Below are 18,106 nucleotides of genomic sequence, written 5' to 3' on the forward strand. Positions count from 1 at the left end.
TACTTACTCTGTGTCCCTTATCTGCCCAAAATGATCAGAAGAGATTTTATCTTCTCTGAGCCTCTTCCTTGATTCCATTCCCTGTTTGCTGGCTGAGGTCTGGAACCAGAGCCAAGAAGTTTGCTTTGGTGTCCCAGACTTCCTTTGTAGCTGGAGTCTTTGGTATTTGACCTGTATTATAACACTGTGGCTGGCAGCATTCGCTCATTCATTGGCCCAGATTGCTCAATAGAAGGTTTGTTCACTGTTGTGTATTGAGTCAAAGGATTTTATATCTGTATTATTATTGTCTGTATTGCATTAGGGTAAAGTAACTGCCTTTTGGTTCCAGAGGGTACAGCTACTATTGGTTCATTTAAGCTGCTGTATTTGGATCCTCTGTCTTATTGGTTTCCTCCAAAAGGCAGGACTGTGATTGCCTGAGATTGTTCCCTCCAAAATGTATCCTTTCTAGCTTGTTCCCTGTCCCTATAAATGTAGCTCTCCCCTCCTCAAGTCTCAGTCTTGTTTGCTTTAATAAAGAAGTGTTACTAGAGAACTGTCTCCAGCATATTATGTCAAGAGAGCTGAAATCACAAGCCCCACGTCACAACAACTGGCGACGAGGATGGGATCCGGAATGCTGAGGAGCGGTTAATGCAGCCCTGCCTCAGAGTCCGGATTGTAGCTAAAACAAGACTCACTGGCCAGCTGAGAAGACGACCCTGCCCACAGGACAATGGAGAGTCCAAGGGTATTGGAGCCCTTCCAGCCATCAGAGCCCCACACGTGGGAAGACTACGTTGAACGCTTCGAGTTCTTCGCGGTGGCTCAAGGGATCACCGATGCCAGCAAAAGAAGCGCCACATTCCTGAGCTACTGTGGGCCTGAGATCTTCACGCTGGCCAAGGCATTGCTTGCTCCAGTGAAGCTAAGTAAGACATCTCTCAAAGATATTATTGCCTGCCTAACAAGCCATTTGGCGCCTACTGAGACCAAGATGGCCCGGCGGATGGAGTTTCATAAGAGGCAGCAGCGTGCTGGGGAGTCTGTATCTGCATTTCTAGCTGAACTGCGGAAGCTCGCTCAGCACTGCGACTTCCAAGATCTGGAAGAGACTCTCCTGGATTGTTTTATCGGTGGTCTGAGCAGCAAGAAAGCCAGAAGACGCATCGTGGCTAAAGAAGAGGTTACCCTTGCTTCAGCCTTGAAGGAGGCCACCGCCACAGAGAATTATGAAAGAGAGGAGCTTGATGCCAGTCGCAGGGCCCCTAAGAAGTTGCGCATGCCATGGACGAGCTAGAGGCTACTTCGAGCCAGAGCCCAGTCCGTGGGGTCGAGTGAGTGCGTCAGGCCTGCACAGTGCACAAAGATCACCGAGGCAGGTGCCCTGGTTGTGGCGGAAACCATGAGCGGAAGAGTTGTCGTCTCCAGGATGCTATGTGCCGGACGTGCGGGAAGACAGGTCACATCGCCAGGGTCTGTAGATCGGCGGCGTTGGGAGCGACAGGAGCACCTAGACTGGAGCATCGCAGACCGCCCACAGCAACCCACGTTCTACAGGACTGCCACTACATAACGGAGATCAACGGGAGGGTCGTGCAGTTTCCAGCGCAAGGCAAGGCACACGTCAAGGTGAAGATTGAGGGTCAGCTGTGCGACATGGAGGTGGACTCCGGATCTGGATTCACTATCGTGTCGGACCAGACCGCGAGGACATTCTTCCCCAGGGGTAAGTTGCCCCCTCTGGAGCCCTTCCCGGCAACTTTGCAGTCATACTCAGCGGGCTGCATCCATGTCATGGGAATGTGTGCCGTGAGAGTACAGTTCCGGGACAAACAGGCGGTACTCAAACTGGTGATTGCGAAGGGCAGTCGCCCCAGTCTCCTGGGCACTGACTGGTTCCCCGCCCTGGGACTGAGTATATCAGGGCTTAATTCAATCCAAACCTGCCCTGAGATGAGCGAGGCATTATGCAAAGAATTTGCTGGTCTCTTTAATGGAAAACTGGGTTGTTATAAAGGGCCCCCAGTTGACTTCGAATTGGACCCTGGGGTGGCCCCAATCCGACTCAAACCAAGGCGAGTGCCATTTGCACTGCAACCCAAGATCGAAGCAGAGCTGGATAAATTGGTCAAGCAGGGAGTTCTCTCACCCGTGGACTCTGCTAAGTGGGAGACTCCAATCGTCACGCCCTTTAAAGCAAATGGGGAAGTCAGGATCTGTGCTGATTACAAATGTACTATCAATAAGGCACTCAGGGGAAACTCATACCCCATTCCAGTCGTATCACATCTGTTGGCTAAACTGGCTGGGGGCAAGGTGTTCGCCAAAATTGACCTGGCACAAGCTTACCAACAGCTGCCAGTAACCCCACAATCAGCGGAAGCACAGACTATTGTCACACATAAAGGGGCGTTCAGAGTTAACAGATTACAATTTGGAGTTTGTGTGGCCCCAGGGATTTTTCAAGGGCTCATGGAACGCCTGTTAAGAGGTCTGCCGGGGGTCTTGCCATTTTTTGATGACATTTTGATTGCTGGAAAAGACCCACAGGAACTGGTTGTGCGTGTCCGTGCAGAGGTGGGGTTGCAACTAAAAAAGGAAAAATGCAGTTTTGGGGTGCCAACTGTGGATTTCTTGGGGTTTAAAATTGATGCATCAGGCATCCACCTCACAGATGCTAAGGTTAAGGCCATTATCGAGGCACCACGACCACAGAACAAGACGGAGTTGCAGTCATTCCTGGGACTTGTTAACTTTTATCATTCATTCTTACCCCAGAAAGCTTCGGTAGCTGAACCATTACATAGACTGTTGCAGAAAAAGAATGTGTGGCGATGGGGGCAGGAGCAGCAGAAGGCTTTTGACTCCTTGCGAGGAATGCTGAGTAGCAGGAGCGTCCTTGCTCATTATGATGAGTCGAAGCCGCTGGTCCTGGCATGTGATGCCTCTCAATACGGTCTGGGGGCGGTGCTGAGTCATAGGGAACTGGATGGGTCGGAGAAGCCCATCTCTTTCTATTCCCGTACGTTGTCGGTCACGGAGCGCAACTATGCTCAAATTGACAAAGAGGCGCTTGCAATTGTGGCAGGAATCAAAAAGTTCCATGATTATGTGTACGGTCGCCATTTCTCCATTGAAACGGACCACAAACCACTGTTAGGGTTGTTCAACCCGAACAAACAAACGCCACAAATTCTCTCCCCCAGATTGTTGCGTTGGTCTATATTCCTGAACGGGTTCCAGTACACCTTGACCCATGTGCCGGGGAAACGGTTGTGCCACGCTGATGCGCTGAGTCGATTGCCCCTTCCTGGCGGAAGCAATGAGGATCCTGCTCTAGCGGAGCACATAATGATGCTGGAAACACTTCCGGGGGCTCCTGTAACGGCTACTGATATAGCTGAGAAAACGAGGAAAGATGCTGTTCTCTCCCGTGTGCTCACTTGGGTGGGGAGGGGGTGGCCAGGTGGTCCACATGAAGACAAATTCAGGCCTTATGCGACAAGGCAGCACGAGTTGTCCATGCATAAGGGTTGTCTCGTGTAGGGAGACAGGGTATCATCCCAGCACCACTGAGAAACAGGGTTCTTGAGACGCTTCACATGGGACACCCGGGAATGGTCAGGATGAAGTCACTAGCCCGATGTTATGTGTGGTGGCCTGGAATGGACCAGAACATAGAACAATGGGTACGAACATGCAAGGCATGCCAAGAGGTGTGGCCAGAAGTGGCCAGAGCACCAGTTCACTGGTGGGAGCAGTCCAGAGCTCCCTGGAGCCGGCTGCACTTAGATTTTGCTGGGCCATTCCAGGGGAAGGTCTTTTTGGTTATCGTCGATGCATATTCCAAATGGTTAGAAGTGGCGATGGTCCCTAGCATGGCATCAGCTGCCGTAATCAAGGTGTTGAGGCAGCTGTTTGCAACCCACGGGTTACCTGAGACCATTGTATCAGATAATGGGGCAGCTTTTGTATCCCAAGAATTCAGTGCATTCTTGGCTGATAACTTCATAAGAGGGGTCACATCCGCACCCTTTCACCCATCTTCCAATGGGCAGGCGGAGCGCATGGTAAGAACAGCCAAAGAATCCATTAATGGAGGGTAACTGGTCAGCTTGCATTGCGCGAATGTTATTTTTGCAGCATGCGACGCCGTGTACTGCAACGGGCAAGTCACCAGCTGAGCTGCTCTTGGGTAGAAGACTGGTAACGGTGCTGGATTATGTCCACCCGGATAAAATGCCAAACCGTAATTCAAGAGCAACCCCCCAAGCTGAGACTGACACAACAAGGTATCTCGCCCCTGAAGATCTGGTCTGGGTGAGGAACTATTCACGAGGTTCGCGGTGGGTGGCTGGTGTGGTCACCCGGGCTAGTGGACCTGTGTCCTATTATGTGACCTTGGAAATGGGCAAGTTTGGAAGAGACAGATAGATCAGCTGAGGCGCCGGGTGCTCAGCAGAGAGGAGTCTGATAATTCATCTCTGGCTAACGACGCAGAGCTGCAAGACCAGGGTGAAAATGGCCCAGAGGTGCAGTCACCAGGGGCCTCAGCAAATGAACCAGGGTCTGCTGGTCCTCAGGATGATGAGGTACAGGTAGGGGACCCTGAGATGTCTGGGACTCCATCTGTTCCTGACGAAACCCCTATAGCAGCCCCCCTACCACAGGTGACACCCAATCCAGAACCGGCAACACCTGTTGTCAGGAGATCAAGTAGAAGTTGTGGGACCCCACAGTACCTGAGAGATTACGTCTGCTGTGCTCACTGGGGGGGGAGGGGTGTTGTGTATTGAGTCAAAGGATTTTATATCTGTATTATTATTTTCTGTATTGCATTAGGGTAAAGTAACTGCCTTTTGGGACGCAGGTGGCGCTGTGGGTTAAAGCCTCAGCGCCTAGGACTTGCCGATCGAAAGGTCGGCAGTTCGAATCCCTGCGGCGGGGTGCGCTCCCGCTGCTCAGTCCCAGCGCCTGCCAACCTAGCAGTTCGAAAGCACCTCCGGGTGCAAGTAGATAAATAGGGACCGCTTACCAGCGGGAAGGTAAACGGCGTTTCCGTGTGCGGCTCTGGCTCGCCAGAGCAGCGATGTCACGCTGGCCACGTGACCCGGAAGTGTCTCCGGACAGCGCTGGCCCCTGGCCTCTTGAGTGAGATGGGCGCACAACCCCAGAGTCTGTCAAGACTGGCCCGTACGGGCAGGGGTACCTTTACCTTTACCTTTAACTGCCTTTTGGTTCCAGAGGGTACAGCTACTATTGGTTCATTTAAGCTGCTGTATTTGGATCCTCTGTCTTATTGGTTTCCTCCAAAAGGCATGACTGTGATTGCCTGATATTGTTCCCTCCAAAATGTATCCTTTCTAGCTTGTTCCCTGTCCCTATAAATGTAGCTCTCCCCTCCTCAAGTCTCAGTCTTGTTTGCTTTAATAAAGAAGTGTTACTAGAGAACTGTCTCCAGCATATTATGTCAAGAGAGCTGAAATCACAAACCCCACGTCACAACATTCACATTACTGCCTTCAAGGGGTAAGTTGCTAGACTTTTTGGTGTGTGTGTGTTTCACATCTCCTTTCTGCTCACATCAGCACAGCTTCATTAGAAGAAGAAGAGTTTGGATTTGATATCCCGCTTTATCACTACCTGAAGGAGTCTCAAAGCGGCTAACATTCTCCTTTCCCTTCCTCCCCCACAACAAACACTCTGTGAGGTGAGTGGGGCTGAGAGACTTCAAGGAAGTGTGACTGGCCCAAGGTCACCCAGCAGCTGCATGTGGAGGAGCGGGGAATCGAACCCGATTCACCAGATTACGAGACTACCGCTCTTAACCACTACACCACACTGGCTCTCCTAGTGTCAGATTCAGTCATTTCTTTCTTTCTTTTTTGTATGGAATCTCCTGGCCCTTCAGGAATTTTATTTACAACATAACACAACCCCCCCACCCCCCAATACACAAACCCACCCTCATTAAACGTGAACATAACATGCAGTGCGCATTACATACAACAATACAAACAACCAAATAAAAGACTTCCTTTATCTGGCCTCCTTATTTACTTCTTATAATCTGTTTCCTTTATGAATAATTATTAAGATTTTTCTAATTGTAACTTAAATATCCACAAAGTCTCCTGCAGACATTATTCAAAACAAGTCCAGGTATGTATTTTAGGGCACTGTTTTGTGAAGTATTCTCTGCATTTTCCCCATGCTTTTTGAAACTCTTGTCTAGTGTGATCTCTAATTGCCTCTGTTAATCTAGCCTAATCTATCCATATACTCTAACAGTTTGTCTTGCCATTCCTTTTTTGTTGGCACAGTTTCTTTTTTCCAGTTTTTAGCAGTTAGGATCCTTGCCGCCAGTGGCGAAGCGTGGGTTGTCAGCACCCGGGGCAAGGCAAGTAATTTGCGCCCCCTAACCTGTGGATTTGCGCCCCCTAACCCTAACCCCCAGAGGTTGCGCCCGGTGCGGCCAGCCCCCCATGCACCCCCCACGCTACGCCACCGCTTGCCGCTCCTGTGGCATAGAGGAATATTTTCTGATCTTCTCTTGCTATACCTGTGTCTGCTATCCCTAGTGGATTCATTTCTGTGCGTTCCAGAGAGTGTTGACAGGGCAGGGATGCTGTTTATCTTACTGAAAGGTGTTCACACCTTGGCTTGAGATGAATTAGGTTTAAGGACTCCAATTGGTGTGAAATTGGTTGGAGAAACAACACATCAACCAACGGAGATGTATGCATTTTGGATAATGTCATGTTGACACAAACTAATGTTAACGGAGAAATCTGAGGGCTCCCTTGGACAAAAAACAAGGACACCAGCCAGGAATACCAGAGCAAAACAGCAGCCAGTAGGTTTGGTCTTGATTGAAGACTGTCGCGACAGAGGACGAGATGGTTTGACAGTGTTCTTGAAGCTACCAACATGAGTTTGACCAAACTGCAGGAGGCAGTGGAAGACAGGAGTGCCTGGCGTGCTCTGGTCCAGGGGGTCACAAAGAGGCGGACACGACTAAACGAATAAACAACAAAGGATAAGTGGTGTTAGGTTTGCATTCTACAGCTCCCAGGGTTCCTGATGCCCTTGCAGGAAACAGAGACTGGTAAATAGGATTGCCAGGGTATATATTTTGCTTCCCCTAAAGTTTCATTCCCTTGATTCCCAAAGAAGAGGCAGGGGAGCTTTCAAAATTCTGGCAAGTTTGCATTTTTAGCCGGCTGCCACAATCAGATGCTGGTTTGGCAGCAGCAGGAGGAGGAGATTTTTTTGACCTTCAGGCTCTGCATTCTGGAGCAACTGCTGCCGCTGTGGAATTTTTTCCTGCAGGCAGCACAGAACTTCTGCAGCCTTGATCCAGTGTTTTTGGGCTGTTTCTTTGCCACTGCAGTGAGCTAGTTTGGGCAGGCCCAGATTCTGGCGGCGGCCGGCTGCTTTGATGGAAATGTCCCCAAATGAAAAATGGAAACAAACACAGAGGACGTGTCATTGCAGGAGGGGAGCCTTGATCACGCTAGGCTCTGACGCAGCTGGAGAGATGGCAATCGCTGGCATCTGTCTAGCTCTCGCTTTCCGGAGGGGAGGCCGGGTGATCAATGGAGACCATGTGGGTGTGAGGATATTGGAACATATCCGGCTCGGCTCCTGCAATGAATGTCTGTTTCTGCAGCGGGAAGAACAGGTCAGCAAACACTTGCTGCAAGAAGAAAAAAGGGGGAAATTCCTGGCAACTTCTTGCACACGTTGTCTCCTGTACAATATGCATAGGGGATAAAATCTGTTGTGGCGTGGGGTTTGTGATTTCAGCTCCCTTGACATAATATGCTGGAGACAGTTCTCTAGTAACACTTCTTTATTAAAGCAACAAGACTAAGACTTGAGGAGGGGAGAGCTACATTTATAGGGACAGGCAACTAGCTAGAAAGGATACATTTTGGAGGGAACAATATCAGGCAATCACAGTCCTGCCTTTTGGAGGAAACCAATAAGACAAAGGATCCAAATACAGCAGCTTAAATGAACCAATAGTAGCTGTACCCTCTGGAACCAAAAGGCACTTTACCCTAATGCAAATACAGACAATAATAATACAGATATAAAATCCTTTGACTCAATACACAACAAAAATTGAACCCGGAAGAACCCCATGTGGCTCCATGTGGCTCCAAGGCTCCATGTGGCTAAAGAGCACTCCCCAAGCTGCTGCTTCTTTGGCAATCACCCGTAGCCGAGTAAGACTGTCTTCCATAAACACAGTTTTAGCAATGGGTCTGTAAGTGACTGTGGAGGCCAATTCTGGATCCACACGTCCTTCCACAGTGGAGACATTGGTTTCCGGGCGGGAGTTGATCACAGTGAGGGTTTGCCAAGCATGCCTTCCTCTCAGCACGTTTCTCCCTTGCGTCCTGCGTTCGAGTGTCTTCAAAGCCCGTGACACCCTTGGTAAAGGCTGTTCTCCAACTGAAGCGCTCGCAGGCCAGTGCTTCCCAGTTGTCATTTTTAAAGATTTGCCTTGAGAGAGTGTTTGAGCCTCTTCTGTTGACCACTGGCACTACGCTTTCCATTTTTAAGTTCGGAATAGAGTAGTTGTGCCCCAAGTATCACCTTCTGGAAGTGTCTATCCAAGTAGGACTGGAAACCACTGCAAAAAAAACCCTGGTTTGGATGGCCGCTCCAGAAGGATACCATGGTTGATGGTATCAAAAGCCACTGAGAGGTTGAGGAGAATTAACAGGGACACATCATACAGTTTCTGTGCCAAAACCAGGCTTAAACCCCGACTGGAATGGACCTAGGAAATCAGTTTCCTCCAAATACATTTTAAAAAGAATAAAAAATGAATGAATGAATGAATGAATGAATGAATGAATGAATGAATGAAATAAGGGTGCTCTAAATACATTTGGCTTCCCCTTAACAGATATTTTATCTTCTTCTGTGTTTGCCACCCCACACCCTCCAGGCGTTACTCCTGGGGCAGCAACATCCTTCCACGAGGCGGGTGCCGTGCTTCTTCCAGCTGTGACACAAGGTGACATTAGCACCCAGCAAGCCGCAGGGCCAGAGAAGGGGATGGAGGGAGAAACAGCAGCAGCTTTCAGAATCTCCCAGCTGCCAGAAGACTCTGTGGCTGCTGCTTCCCCCCTTGCCACCAGTTTGCCTGTTCTTAAAACACCGGATGCAAAAGGTTGGTAGACGCTTCTTTCTTTCTTCTTGGCCGTGACTCCATAATAATAATATTACTTTTATTATTTATACCCCACCCATCTGGCTGGGTTGCCCCAACCACTCTGGGCAGCTTCCAATACAGTCATACCTCGGGTTACAGCCACTTCAGGTTGTGTTTTTTCGGGTTGTGGACCGCCGAAACCCGGAAGTACTGGAACGGGTTACTTCCGGGTTTCGGCGGCTGCGCATGCGCAGAAGTGCTAAATCGTGCTTTGCGCTGCGCTGAATTGCAACCCGTGCATGCGCCGATGCGCCACTGCGGGTTGCGAACGCTGCAGGTTGCGAACGTGCATCCCGCATGGATCACGTTCGCAACCCGAGCGTCCACTGTATATGCAAAAACATGATAAACCAGCAACCATAAAAAAACACTTCTTGATACATGGTCCCGCCTACAGCTTGTGTTATAAGAAAAATACTGTTCTCTTTCCCTTATGGGGTATCTAAGAGCCCATCTAGAGTCCTTATGTAGGTTCTCTATCAGTAGGAGAAAATAACAACCAGAGAATTTTGAGAAGGAAAGCAGCTAGTAAGCCTGATCTTTATTAAACTGTTGCAACAGGGTCCCCCGCTCACCCCACGCAGGGAGGGAGGAGAGGAACCCAGAACAATGGTGTCCAAGCTTTTATATAGACTTTTGAAATTGCCTCCCCTGTAGCTCAAGACCACCACCCCGAAACATCTTACATACATCACAGAAAGAGGTGGTTCTCAGCAGAATATTTGAGTGCCTGGCTTCTCTCCTGTCTGCCAGGGTACCTGATAATTCCTTATCTGGTTGCCTTTTCTGGGTAGCCTGGCTATTCCTTTGAGATGGTAAATACCGTAGATTCCGGCGTATTAGGCGACTGGGCGTATTAGACGACCCCCCAAATTGGCAGCTGCAATTTGGGGATTTGGTTTATAAGCCCAGTCGCCTAATACGTTGGGCAGCAACAGGGGGCGGGCTCAGCTCCGCGCCGGGAGAAAGCCGCCCGGCGCGGAGCTGAGCCTGCCGCTCTCTGCTGCTGCTTCGGGCGCCACCACCAAGAAGGTCTTCTGCCTGGTTTCCTGTAACCTCACTTCTTGCAGGGAGGGAACTGCCACAAGGCCCTCAGAGCTGGACCTCAGTGTCTGGGATGAATGATGGGGGTGGAGACGCTCCTTCAGGTATCCTGGGCCGAGGCCATTTAGGGCTTCAAAGGTCAGCACCAACACTTTGAATTGTGCTCGGAAACGTCCTGGGAGCCAATGTAGGCCTTTCAGGACCGGTGTTATGCGGTCCCGGCGGCCGCTCCCAGTCACCAGTCTAGCTGCCGCATTCTGGATTAGTTGTAGTTTCCGGGTCACCTTCAAAGGTAGCCCCACACGGAGCGCATTGCAGTAGTCCAAGTGGTGTAGACAATATTGTATAGCCAGTAACCAGGCCTTGCATGCATGATGAAAGACTTCAGTTCATTTGGCTTCTTCTGACAGTAAGAGTTTTTCGACAGTGGGACAGACTCCCTTGGGAGGAGGACCATGGACGATCTTGCGGTCTTCAAACAAAAACATCTTGGCGGTCCCGGGCCATAGGGAGGTTAGGCTGGCCTCAACCAGAGCCAGGGCCTTTTCGGCTGTGGCTCTGATCTGGTGGAACACTCTGTCAGAAGAGACTAGGGCCCTGTGGGACTTGACATCTTTCCGCAGGGCCTGCAAGACAGAGCTGTTCCACCAGGCCTTTGGCCAAGGCACAGTCTGACTCCCTCCTTTGGTAATTCTCATAGAACTCTGGCCCAATTGTTGCCATCAATTTGGTTTTGAATTGATTTTAGAGTGAATTGGTTTTAGAATGCATTTCAATCAATTGATTGTGATTTTATGTAAATTGTGTTACTTTTATTGTTGTTAGCCGCTCTGAGCCTGGCTTTGGCGGGGGAGGGGGGGATAGAAATAAAATGTTGTTGTTGTTATTATTATTATTATTATCTGCCATGGATGCTCTAGTTGAGATTCCTGCATTGCACGGGTTTGGACTAGATGACTCTCGGGGTCCCTTCTAACTCTGATCCTGCGTAAGAGGTTGTATCCTACCTCTTCCAATAATCAATATTCCATCCCCACCGAGCATGCTCAGTTCTTGGGCTGTTTTGAGGGGGTTCCTCCCCTCACTCTTTTAGGGTGTTTCTCCTAAAGATTTTGTGGTACTTCTGCAAGTCTAGAGGTCCCTGTCACCTGCTGATAACTGCGAACCAGATCCTTATATTTTGCGCCCCTCGTGCGCTATGCTTGACAGGTGTGTCGGGTCACGCAGCTGCCAATTATCTTAGCATCCCGACGATGTCATGTGAACCGTTTTCCTTCCCCCCCCACTTAATTTATTTATTATTAATGTCTCGATACATATATGAAATCTTTACATATTGATACATATCCATTGTATTTGTAATAATAATAATAATAATAATAATAATAATAATAATAATAATAATAATAATATATTATTTATTGTTTATACCCCGCCCATCTGGCTGGGTCCACCCAGCCACTCTGGGTGGCTTCCAACAAAACACTAAAATACAATAACCTATTAAACATTAAAAGCTTCTCTAAACAGAGCTGCCTTTATTTTTCTCTTTGACATCTGATGGGAGGGCGTTCCACAGGACGGGCGCCACTACTGAGAAGGCCCTCTGCCTGGTTCCCTGTAACTTGGCTTCTCGCAGAGAGGGAACTGCCAGAAGGCCCTCAGAGCTGGATCTCAGTGTCCGGGCAGAACGATAGGGGTGGAGACGCTCCTTCAGTTAAACTGGGCCGAGGCCGTTTAGGGCTTTAAAGGTCAGCACCAACACTTTGAATTGTGCTCGGAAACGTACTGGGAGCCAGTGTAGGTATTTCAAGACCAGTGTTATACGGTCTCAGCAGTCGCTCCCAGTCACCAGTCTAGCTGCCGCATTCTGGATTAATTGTAGTTTCCGGGTCACATTCAAAGGTAGCCCCACGTAGAGCGCATTGCAGTAGTCCAAGCGGGAGATAACTAGAGCCTACACCACTCTGGCGAGACAGTCCAGGCAGGGAGGGTCTCAGCCTGCGTACCAGATGGAGCTGGTAAACAGCTGCCCTGGACACAGAATTGGCCTGCGCCTCCATGGACAGATGTGAGTCGAGAATGACTCCCAGGCTGCGCACCTGGTCCTTCAGGGGCACAGTTACCCCATTCAGGACCAGGGAGTCCTCCACACCTGCCCACCTCCTGTCCCCCAAAAACAGTACTTCTGTCTTGTCAGGATTCAACCTCAATCTGTTAGCCTAGCCACCATTCACCCTCCAACCGCCTCCAGACACTCAAACAGGACCTTCACCGCCTTCACTGGTTCCGATTTAGAAGAGAGGTAGAGGTGATTTCGTAAATTCACATTTTCACATTTCCTTATGTACCATCATTTATCCATTTCTTATTTCTTGTCCTGTGTCTTCCCTCCACCCGTGCGTGACTTCCTCGCTATTATTTTGTAACTTTATTATTGAGATTGCAATTTTGTATCTTAATAATTAAACATTCAATCTTAGTGAACTGTTTTCTTTTCCCTGTGCAGTTTGAGATCCAGTGGTGCGGGCAAAGGGACAGCCCGTTGCAACCGTCAACTGTCAGCTGATTTTATGCGCTGGCAGAAGTTCTGGCCTCTGCCGGAACTGCCCTGCACACCTGATATCATATAGGATGTTATAAGTAAAGGTAAAGGGACCCCTGACCATTAGGTCCAGTCGTGACTGACTCTGGGGTTGTGGCACTCATCTTGCTTTATTGGCTGAGGGAGCCTGCGTTTGTCCGCAAACAGCTTCCAGGTCATGTGGCCAGCATGACTAAGCCGCTTCTGGCAAACCAGAGCAGCACACGGAAACGCCGTTTACCTTCCTGCCGGAGTGGTACCTATTTATCTACTTGCACTTTGATGTGCTTTTGAACTGCTAGGTTGGCAGGAGCAGGGACCGAGCAACGGGAGCTCACTCCGTCGCGGGTATTCAAACCGCCGACCTTCTGATCGGCAAGTCCTAGGCTCTGTGGGTTAACCCACAGCGCCACCCGCTGTCATGCAGAGGGCCAAATAGGGAGTCTGGTGCATTGGATTAGGCCTAAGGGCCAGAGTTTTTCCACCACTGATATAGGATGTAGTCCTATTCTCAGCTCCTGCTTCCATCTGCATGTTCCAAAGTGTAAAGGCATAGGATCCAATTGAGATCTGAGCTCACATTATGAGCCTTCCCCAGAGGTTCGGTTCGCTTTGCCTCACGGTCCACGAAAACGGAACCCTTTGTGTTTTTTAAAAAATAATTTTTATTAAGTTTCTTACAGATATAACACATATCACAACAAAAGAAAAACAGAGAAAAAACAAAAGAAAAAAGACAAGATAAACAAAAAACAAGGTACCTAAATACCTAAACACCCTAATCACCTAAACAACACAAATTAATTATTATTTAGATTTCTAACCTCATAAACATATTTTGGGCTTCCTCTGAGCCCCCCCATCTGAATTTCCTTGTAATTAAAATGTAGCAGTTTTCTGGAATCATTTTATTTTTTAAAAAAACCACAGTATTCCAATTAAAATAAAATTTCTTAACTTTCCTTTAGGTTCTAAATCTTTTTACGAAAACGGAACACTTTGGAGAAGGAAAATTAAAAAAAAACCAAGGGGAGCATCTTTCTTACCGCGCGGCTAAAATATTTAATAGGGATGCATTTCTAATTAAGCTTGCTGGAAGCAAACTAATTGCGTGGGGACTCTGACGGTAATCTGTTAGCGATGGGCCCTTGGTGTGGCTCAGACCAGCTCCTTGGGATCACCACAAAGAAGACTTTGAATAATAATAAATAATAATAATATTTTTTTATTTATACCCCGCCCGTCCCCGTTTAAAAACTGGGCTCAGGACGGCTAACAGCAAATATAAAACATGGATTAAAATGCGACTTTAAAACAGCATAGAATCCAACATACATTGCAGCATCAATATCAATAAAATTCTAAAATTCAGGGGTCATTTTGGGGAGAAAAAACAACAACCCAGTCAGTAGACATCAAATGATCAGCAGGGCTAGCTGGCTGAAATGGTCCTACTTGGGCCAGCAAGGAGACCAGGGAAGAATTTAAATGTGGGATCCCAGAAAGGGTTTCTTCATAGAAGAGGAAGGGGAAAAGGGAATAAAGGATCAGGCTAATTCAAATTGAAGGCCAGGTGGAATAGCTCTGTCTTACAGGCCCTGCGGAAGGAGATCAAGTCCTGCAGGGCCCTAGTCTCATGGGACAGAGCATTCCACCAGGTCGGAGCCATCACTGAAAAGGCCCTGGCCCTGGGGGAGGATATTCTGGCTTCCTTAGGGCCCGGGACCTTTAAGCTATTATTACAGTATTCATTTGAAGGCATTTGCACACACAGACCCTGATGTTGGGAAAGATGGAGGGCACAAGGAGAAGGGGACGACAGGACGAGATGGTTGGACAGTGTTCTCGAAGCTACCAGCATGAGTTTGACTAAACTGTGGGAGGCAGTGGAAGACAGGAGTGCCTGGCGTGCTCTGGTCCAGGGGGTCACGAAGAGTCGGACACGACTAAATGACTAAACAGCAGCAGCAGCAACACCACCACCACCACACACACACACACACACACACACACACACACACACACACAGTGTTTACAAGTGAAAATCCCCACAGGGAGCTGGGTAACAGCCTCTACCAGCACTCATAGCTGGAGCGTGTGATTCCTGGTGCTTTGACCCCACTTTAGAGATAAACTTTTTGGCTCATTCCATGTTCTTTTGGCAGTTAAACATTGTGTTTCCTGCATATAAAAGCAGATCTGGTGTGTTTTAAAAATTGTGTCCTACCCTATCAGCATCTTATCTTTTGGCTTGTCATAGAACAGGCATCCCCAAACTCAGCCCTCCAGATGTTTTGGGACTACAATTCCCATCATCCCTGACCACTGGTCCTGTTAGCTAGGGATGATGGGAGTTGTAGTCCCAAAACATCTGGGGATGGCTATCATAGAAGCATAGAATGATAGAGTTGGAAGGGATCCTGAGTGTCATCTTGTCTAATTCCCTGCAATGCAGGAATCTCAACTAGATCATCCATGGCAGGTGGACACCCAACCTCTGCTTCAAAACCTTCAAGGAAGAAGACTCCACCTTCTCCTGAGGGAGACCGTTCCCCTCTCGAAGAGCTCATACTGTTAGAAATTTCTTAGAGAGATAGATAGATAATTTATTATGGTTCTGAGACCAGCTTATAAAACACACTTGGGGTACAATCCCAGAAAGAGAACAAACAGTTAAAACAATGTACAACAATAAATTTAAAATTTATAAATGCGATAAGCATGTTGTTGTTTAGTCGTGTCCGACTCTTCGTGACCCCATGGACCAGAGCATGTCTTCCACTGCCTCCCGCAGTTTGGTCAAACTCATGCTGGAAAAGCCCCGAAGAGCCACACACACACTCCCCATGGCTCTTTAAAGGGAGCACTGAGCAGAGCCTCCCGCCTACATTCGCTCCATAAGACGCACACACATTTCCCCTTACTTTTTAGGAGGGGAAAAGTGTGTCTTATAGAGCAAAAAATATGGTATGTGTTTATGCCTTTATTTTTGGTGACTCACTGGTCCCAATTTTTTTTGCTTCCTGTTCCAGCCATTTTGGGATGGCAGCCACAGCACTTTTATCAAGATATGCGTGCCAGCTGCTCATTCTTTATCCTCCCCCCCTCCCAAAAAAGCACCACTCAAATCACTAAAGGAAATTAAAAGAAGATAAATGCAGCAAACAAATACTCTGTCTGGCTGCTCTTCAGAAGAGAATGCCAGACTAGGCAGGAGAGCTCAGCCTGAACCAGGATGACTGACTCATGATGATGACAAATCCTTTGGGAGAATACTTTGTTCCTAAACTCTAGTATGCAATAAAGTTTCCTTAGTTAATAGCATCTGTGGGATGTAATCCACTGAGAGCAGTCAAGTATAACATTCTTTGTAATGCTAGAGAAGACATGCTGGGTAATGTTTGGTCCAGCCAGTCGAAACTTCCTGTTTCCTCCTGGCTGGAGCATCCTTCCTTTGCATGTGACTAGAGGTGGGCGTGACCTTACCTGTCTAGGTAACAAAAGGACAAGTCACACAGCACTCTCTCCCTCTTTTTCACTTCTTCGTTTGACCAGCTTCTTAGTTAGGAATGCTCTGCTAGCTTCTCAGAAGCACTGGGATTATTCCCCCATATGGGGTAGATCCTCATGTACATATTTGTAACTTAAGTCTGCCTTCAGGAATCCAACTGTGAACTGATGTGAGTAAACTTCTTTTATTGACTTTGAATAAGACTGCCGTGTCTTTATTCTTTTAAGAGCGATTAAAGGGAACTTACCGGGAACATACAATTCAATACTGAATTGTATAAAAGTGAGAGGCTCACACAAGCCTGCAACTAGCTATCTGCTGTGCATGTATGGAAGGGGAATGTAAACTCTGCTACATAAAGAAACTTGCTAGCGCAAGTGAGGAAGGATATTAATAATGCTCTTGGGCTAGTTTGTGCTCATTATCCTTTTTTTATTTATTTCCAAAACCGAAAAAAGAAAAATTACAAACATCAAATTCAACATCCATATTCCTTTTCTAACATAAACCTATTACATAATTAACTAAATTGAAATATACCTAATTACTCTAAACTTCCCTTTGCTGTATACAAACACAATGCAGTTAGAAATTTTATGTTAAAGCTTTTATATTATAAATAATATTTCAAATTCCCCTATACCCCCTGTTCCCCTTGTGGTAAGCAAGGAAATAATAAAAGAATCAGCTGAACAAGGATTAAATTACAGATAGGTAGCCGTGTTGGTCTGCCATAGTCAAAACAAAAAAAATTCCTTCCAGTAGCACCTTAAAGACCAAATCTTTAAGCTTTCGTGTGCATGCACACTTCTTCAGATACACTGAAACAGAAGTTTCCAGACCCTTCTATATAGTGAGAAGGTGGGGAGGGGTATTACTCAAATCACCCATTCCCACCACCCTTCTGAGTAATACCCCTCCCCACCTTCTCACTATATAGAAGGGTCTGGAAACCTCTGTTTCAGTGTATCTGAAGAAGTGTGCATGCACACGAAAGCTCATACCAAGAACTAACTTAGTTGGTCTTTAAGGTGCTACTGGAAGGAATTTTTTTTGTAAGGATTAAATTATAACAACACAACAAGACGGAAGAAGTAAAAATAAAACTGAGATCACACATGGGTTTGCGCTCATTATCCATGTGGGTGTCGGGTACACACCAATCTCCTGTTTTCCCTTCCTCTTGCACAGGGTCCGTCACTGCCCTTAGCGGAGAGGAGGAGGAAGATGTTTCTGTTGCCAGCTCTCCTGCAACTCTGGGGGACCGGAGAGCGCAGGACGAAGGGATTCTGGGAGCGACCGAAGCCATGACAGTTCCGCCAACCTTGGCGTCCTTGACGAAGAGGACCACTGTCCCAGCCACGCACCGGATCACCACGGCTGCAACCTATGAGCTGGATAGGCTGGAATCAGAAGGTATCTATGTTACGGCCTTGGATCTCAGCGCCAGACCACCTGCTCTACGTGCAGAAGGTCCTGGGTTCAGTCCCCATTAGCATCTGCAGGTAGGGCTGGGAGAAACTCTCCTGCCTGGAGAGTCAGTGTTTTGCAAGCTTGGTTCCCCAGCTGTGGTTGGACTACAACTCCCATGATCCCTGCTAGCTGGGGATGATGGGAGTTGTAGTCCAACCACAGCTGGGGACCTAAGTTTGAGAAACGCTAGGTGGACAACACTCAGTCTGGTGGACTGCTGGTTTGACTTTGGTATAAGGAAGCTTATCGTGTTCCCAGGTCCAGTACAATCTCAGTT

At 47.9% G+C, this 18,106-nt stretch overlaps 1 protein-coding gene across 3 annotated transcripts in view; it reads left to right on the top strand.

Annotated features, from left to right (window-relative positions):
* ARMH4 (armadillo like helical domain containing 4) overlaps positions 1–18,106 on the top strand; it is a 59,358-nt gene that overhangs the window by 13,585 nt on the left and 27,667 nt on the right. Inside the window, exons 3-4 of one of the 3 annotated variants that reach the window (XM_083733729.1) lie at positions 8,951–9,175; positions 17,548–17,772. In XM_083733729.1, the coding sequence (XP_083589855.1) occupies positions 8,951–9,175; positions 17,548–17,772 (450 nt within the window). Of the gene's footprint in view, positions 1–8,950; positions 9,176–17,547; positions 17,781–18,106 lie in introns of all 3 variants that reach the window. The other 2 variants (XM_083733730.1, XM_083733731.1) reach the window with 2 other exon arrangements.

The sequence above is a fragment of the Podarcis gaigeae genome (assembly GCF_964106915.1).
Source record: "Podarcis gaigeae genome assembly, chromosome: 1".
In the NCBI taxonomy this organism is placed as follows: domain Eukaryota; kingdom Metazoa; phylum Chordata; class Lepidosauria; order Squamata; family Lacertidae; genus Podarcis; species Podarcis gaigeae.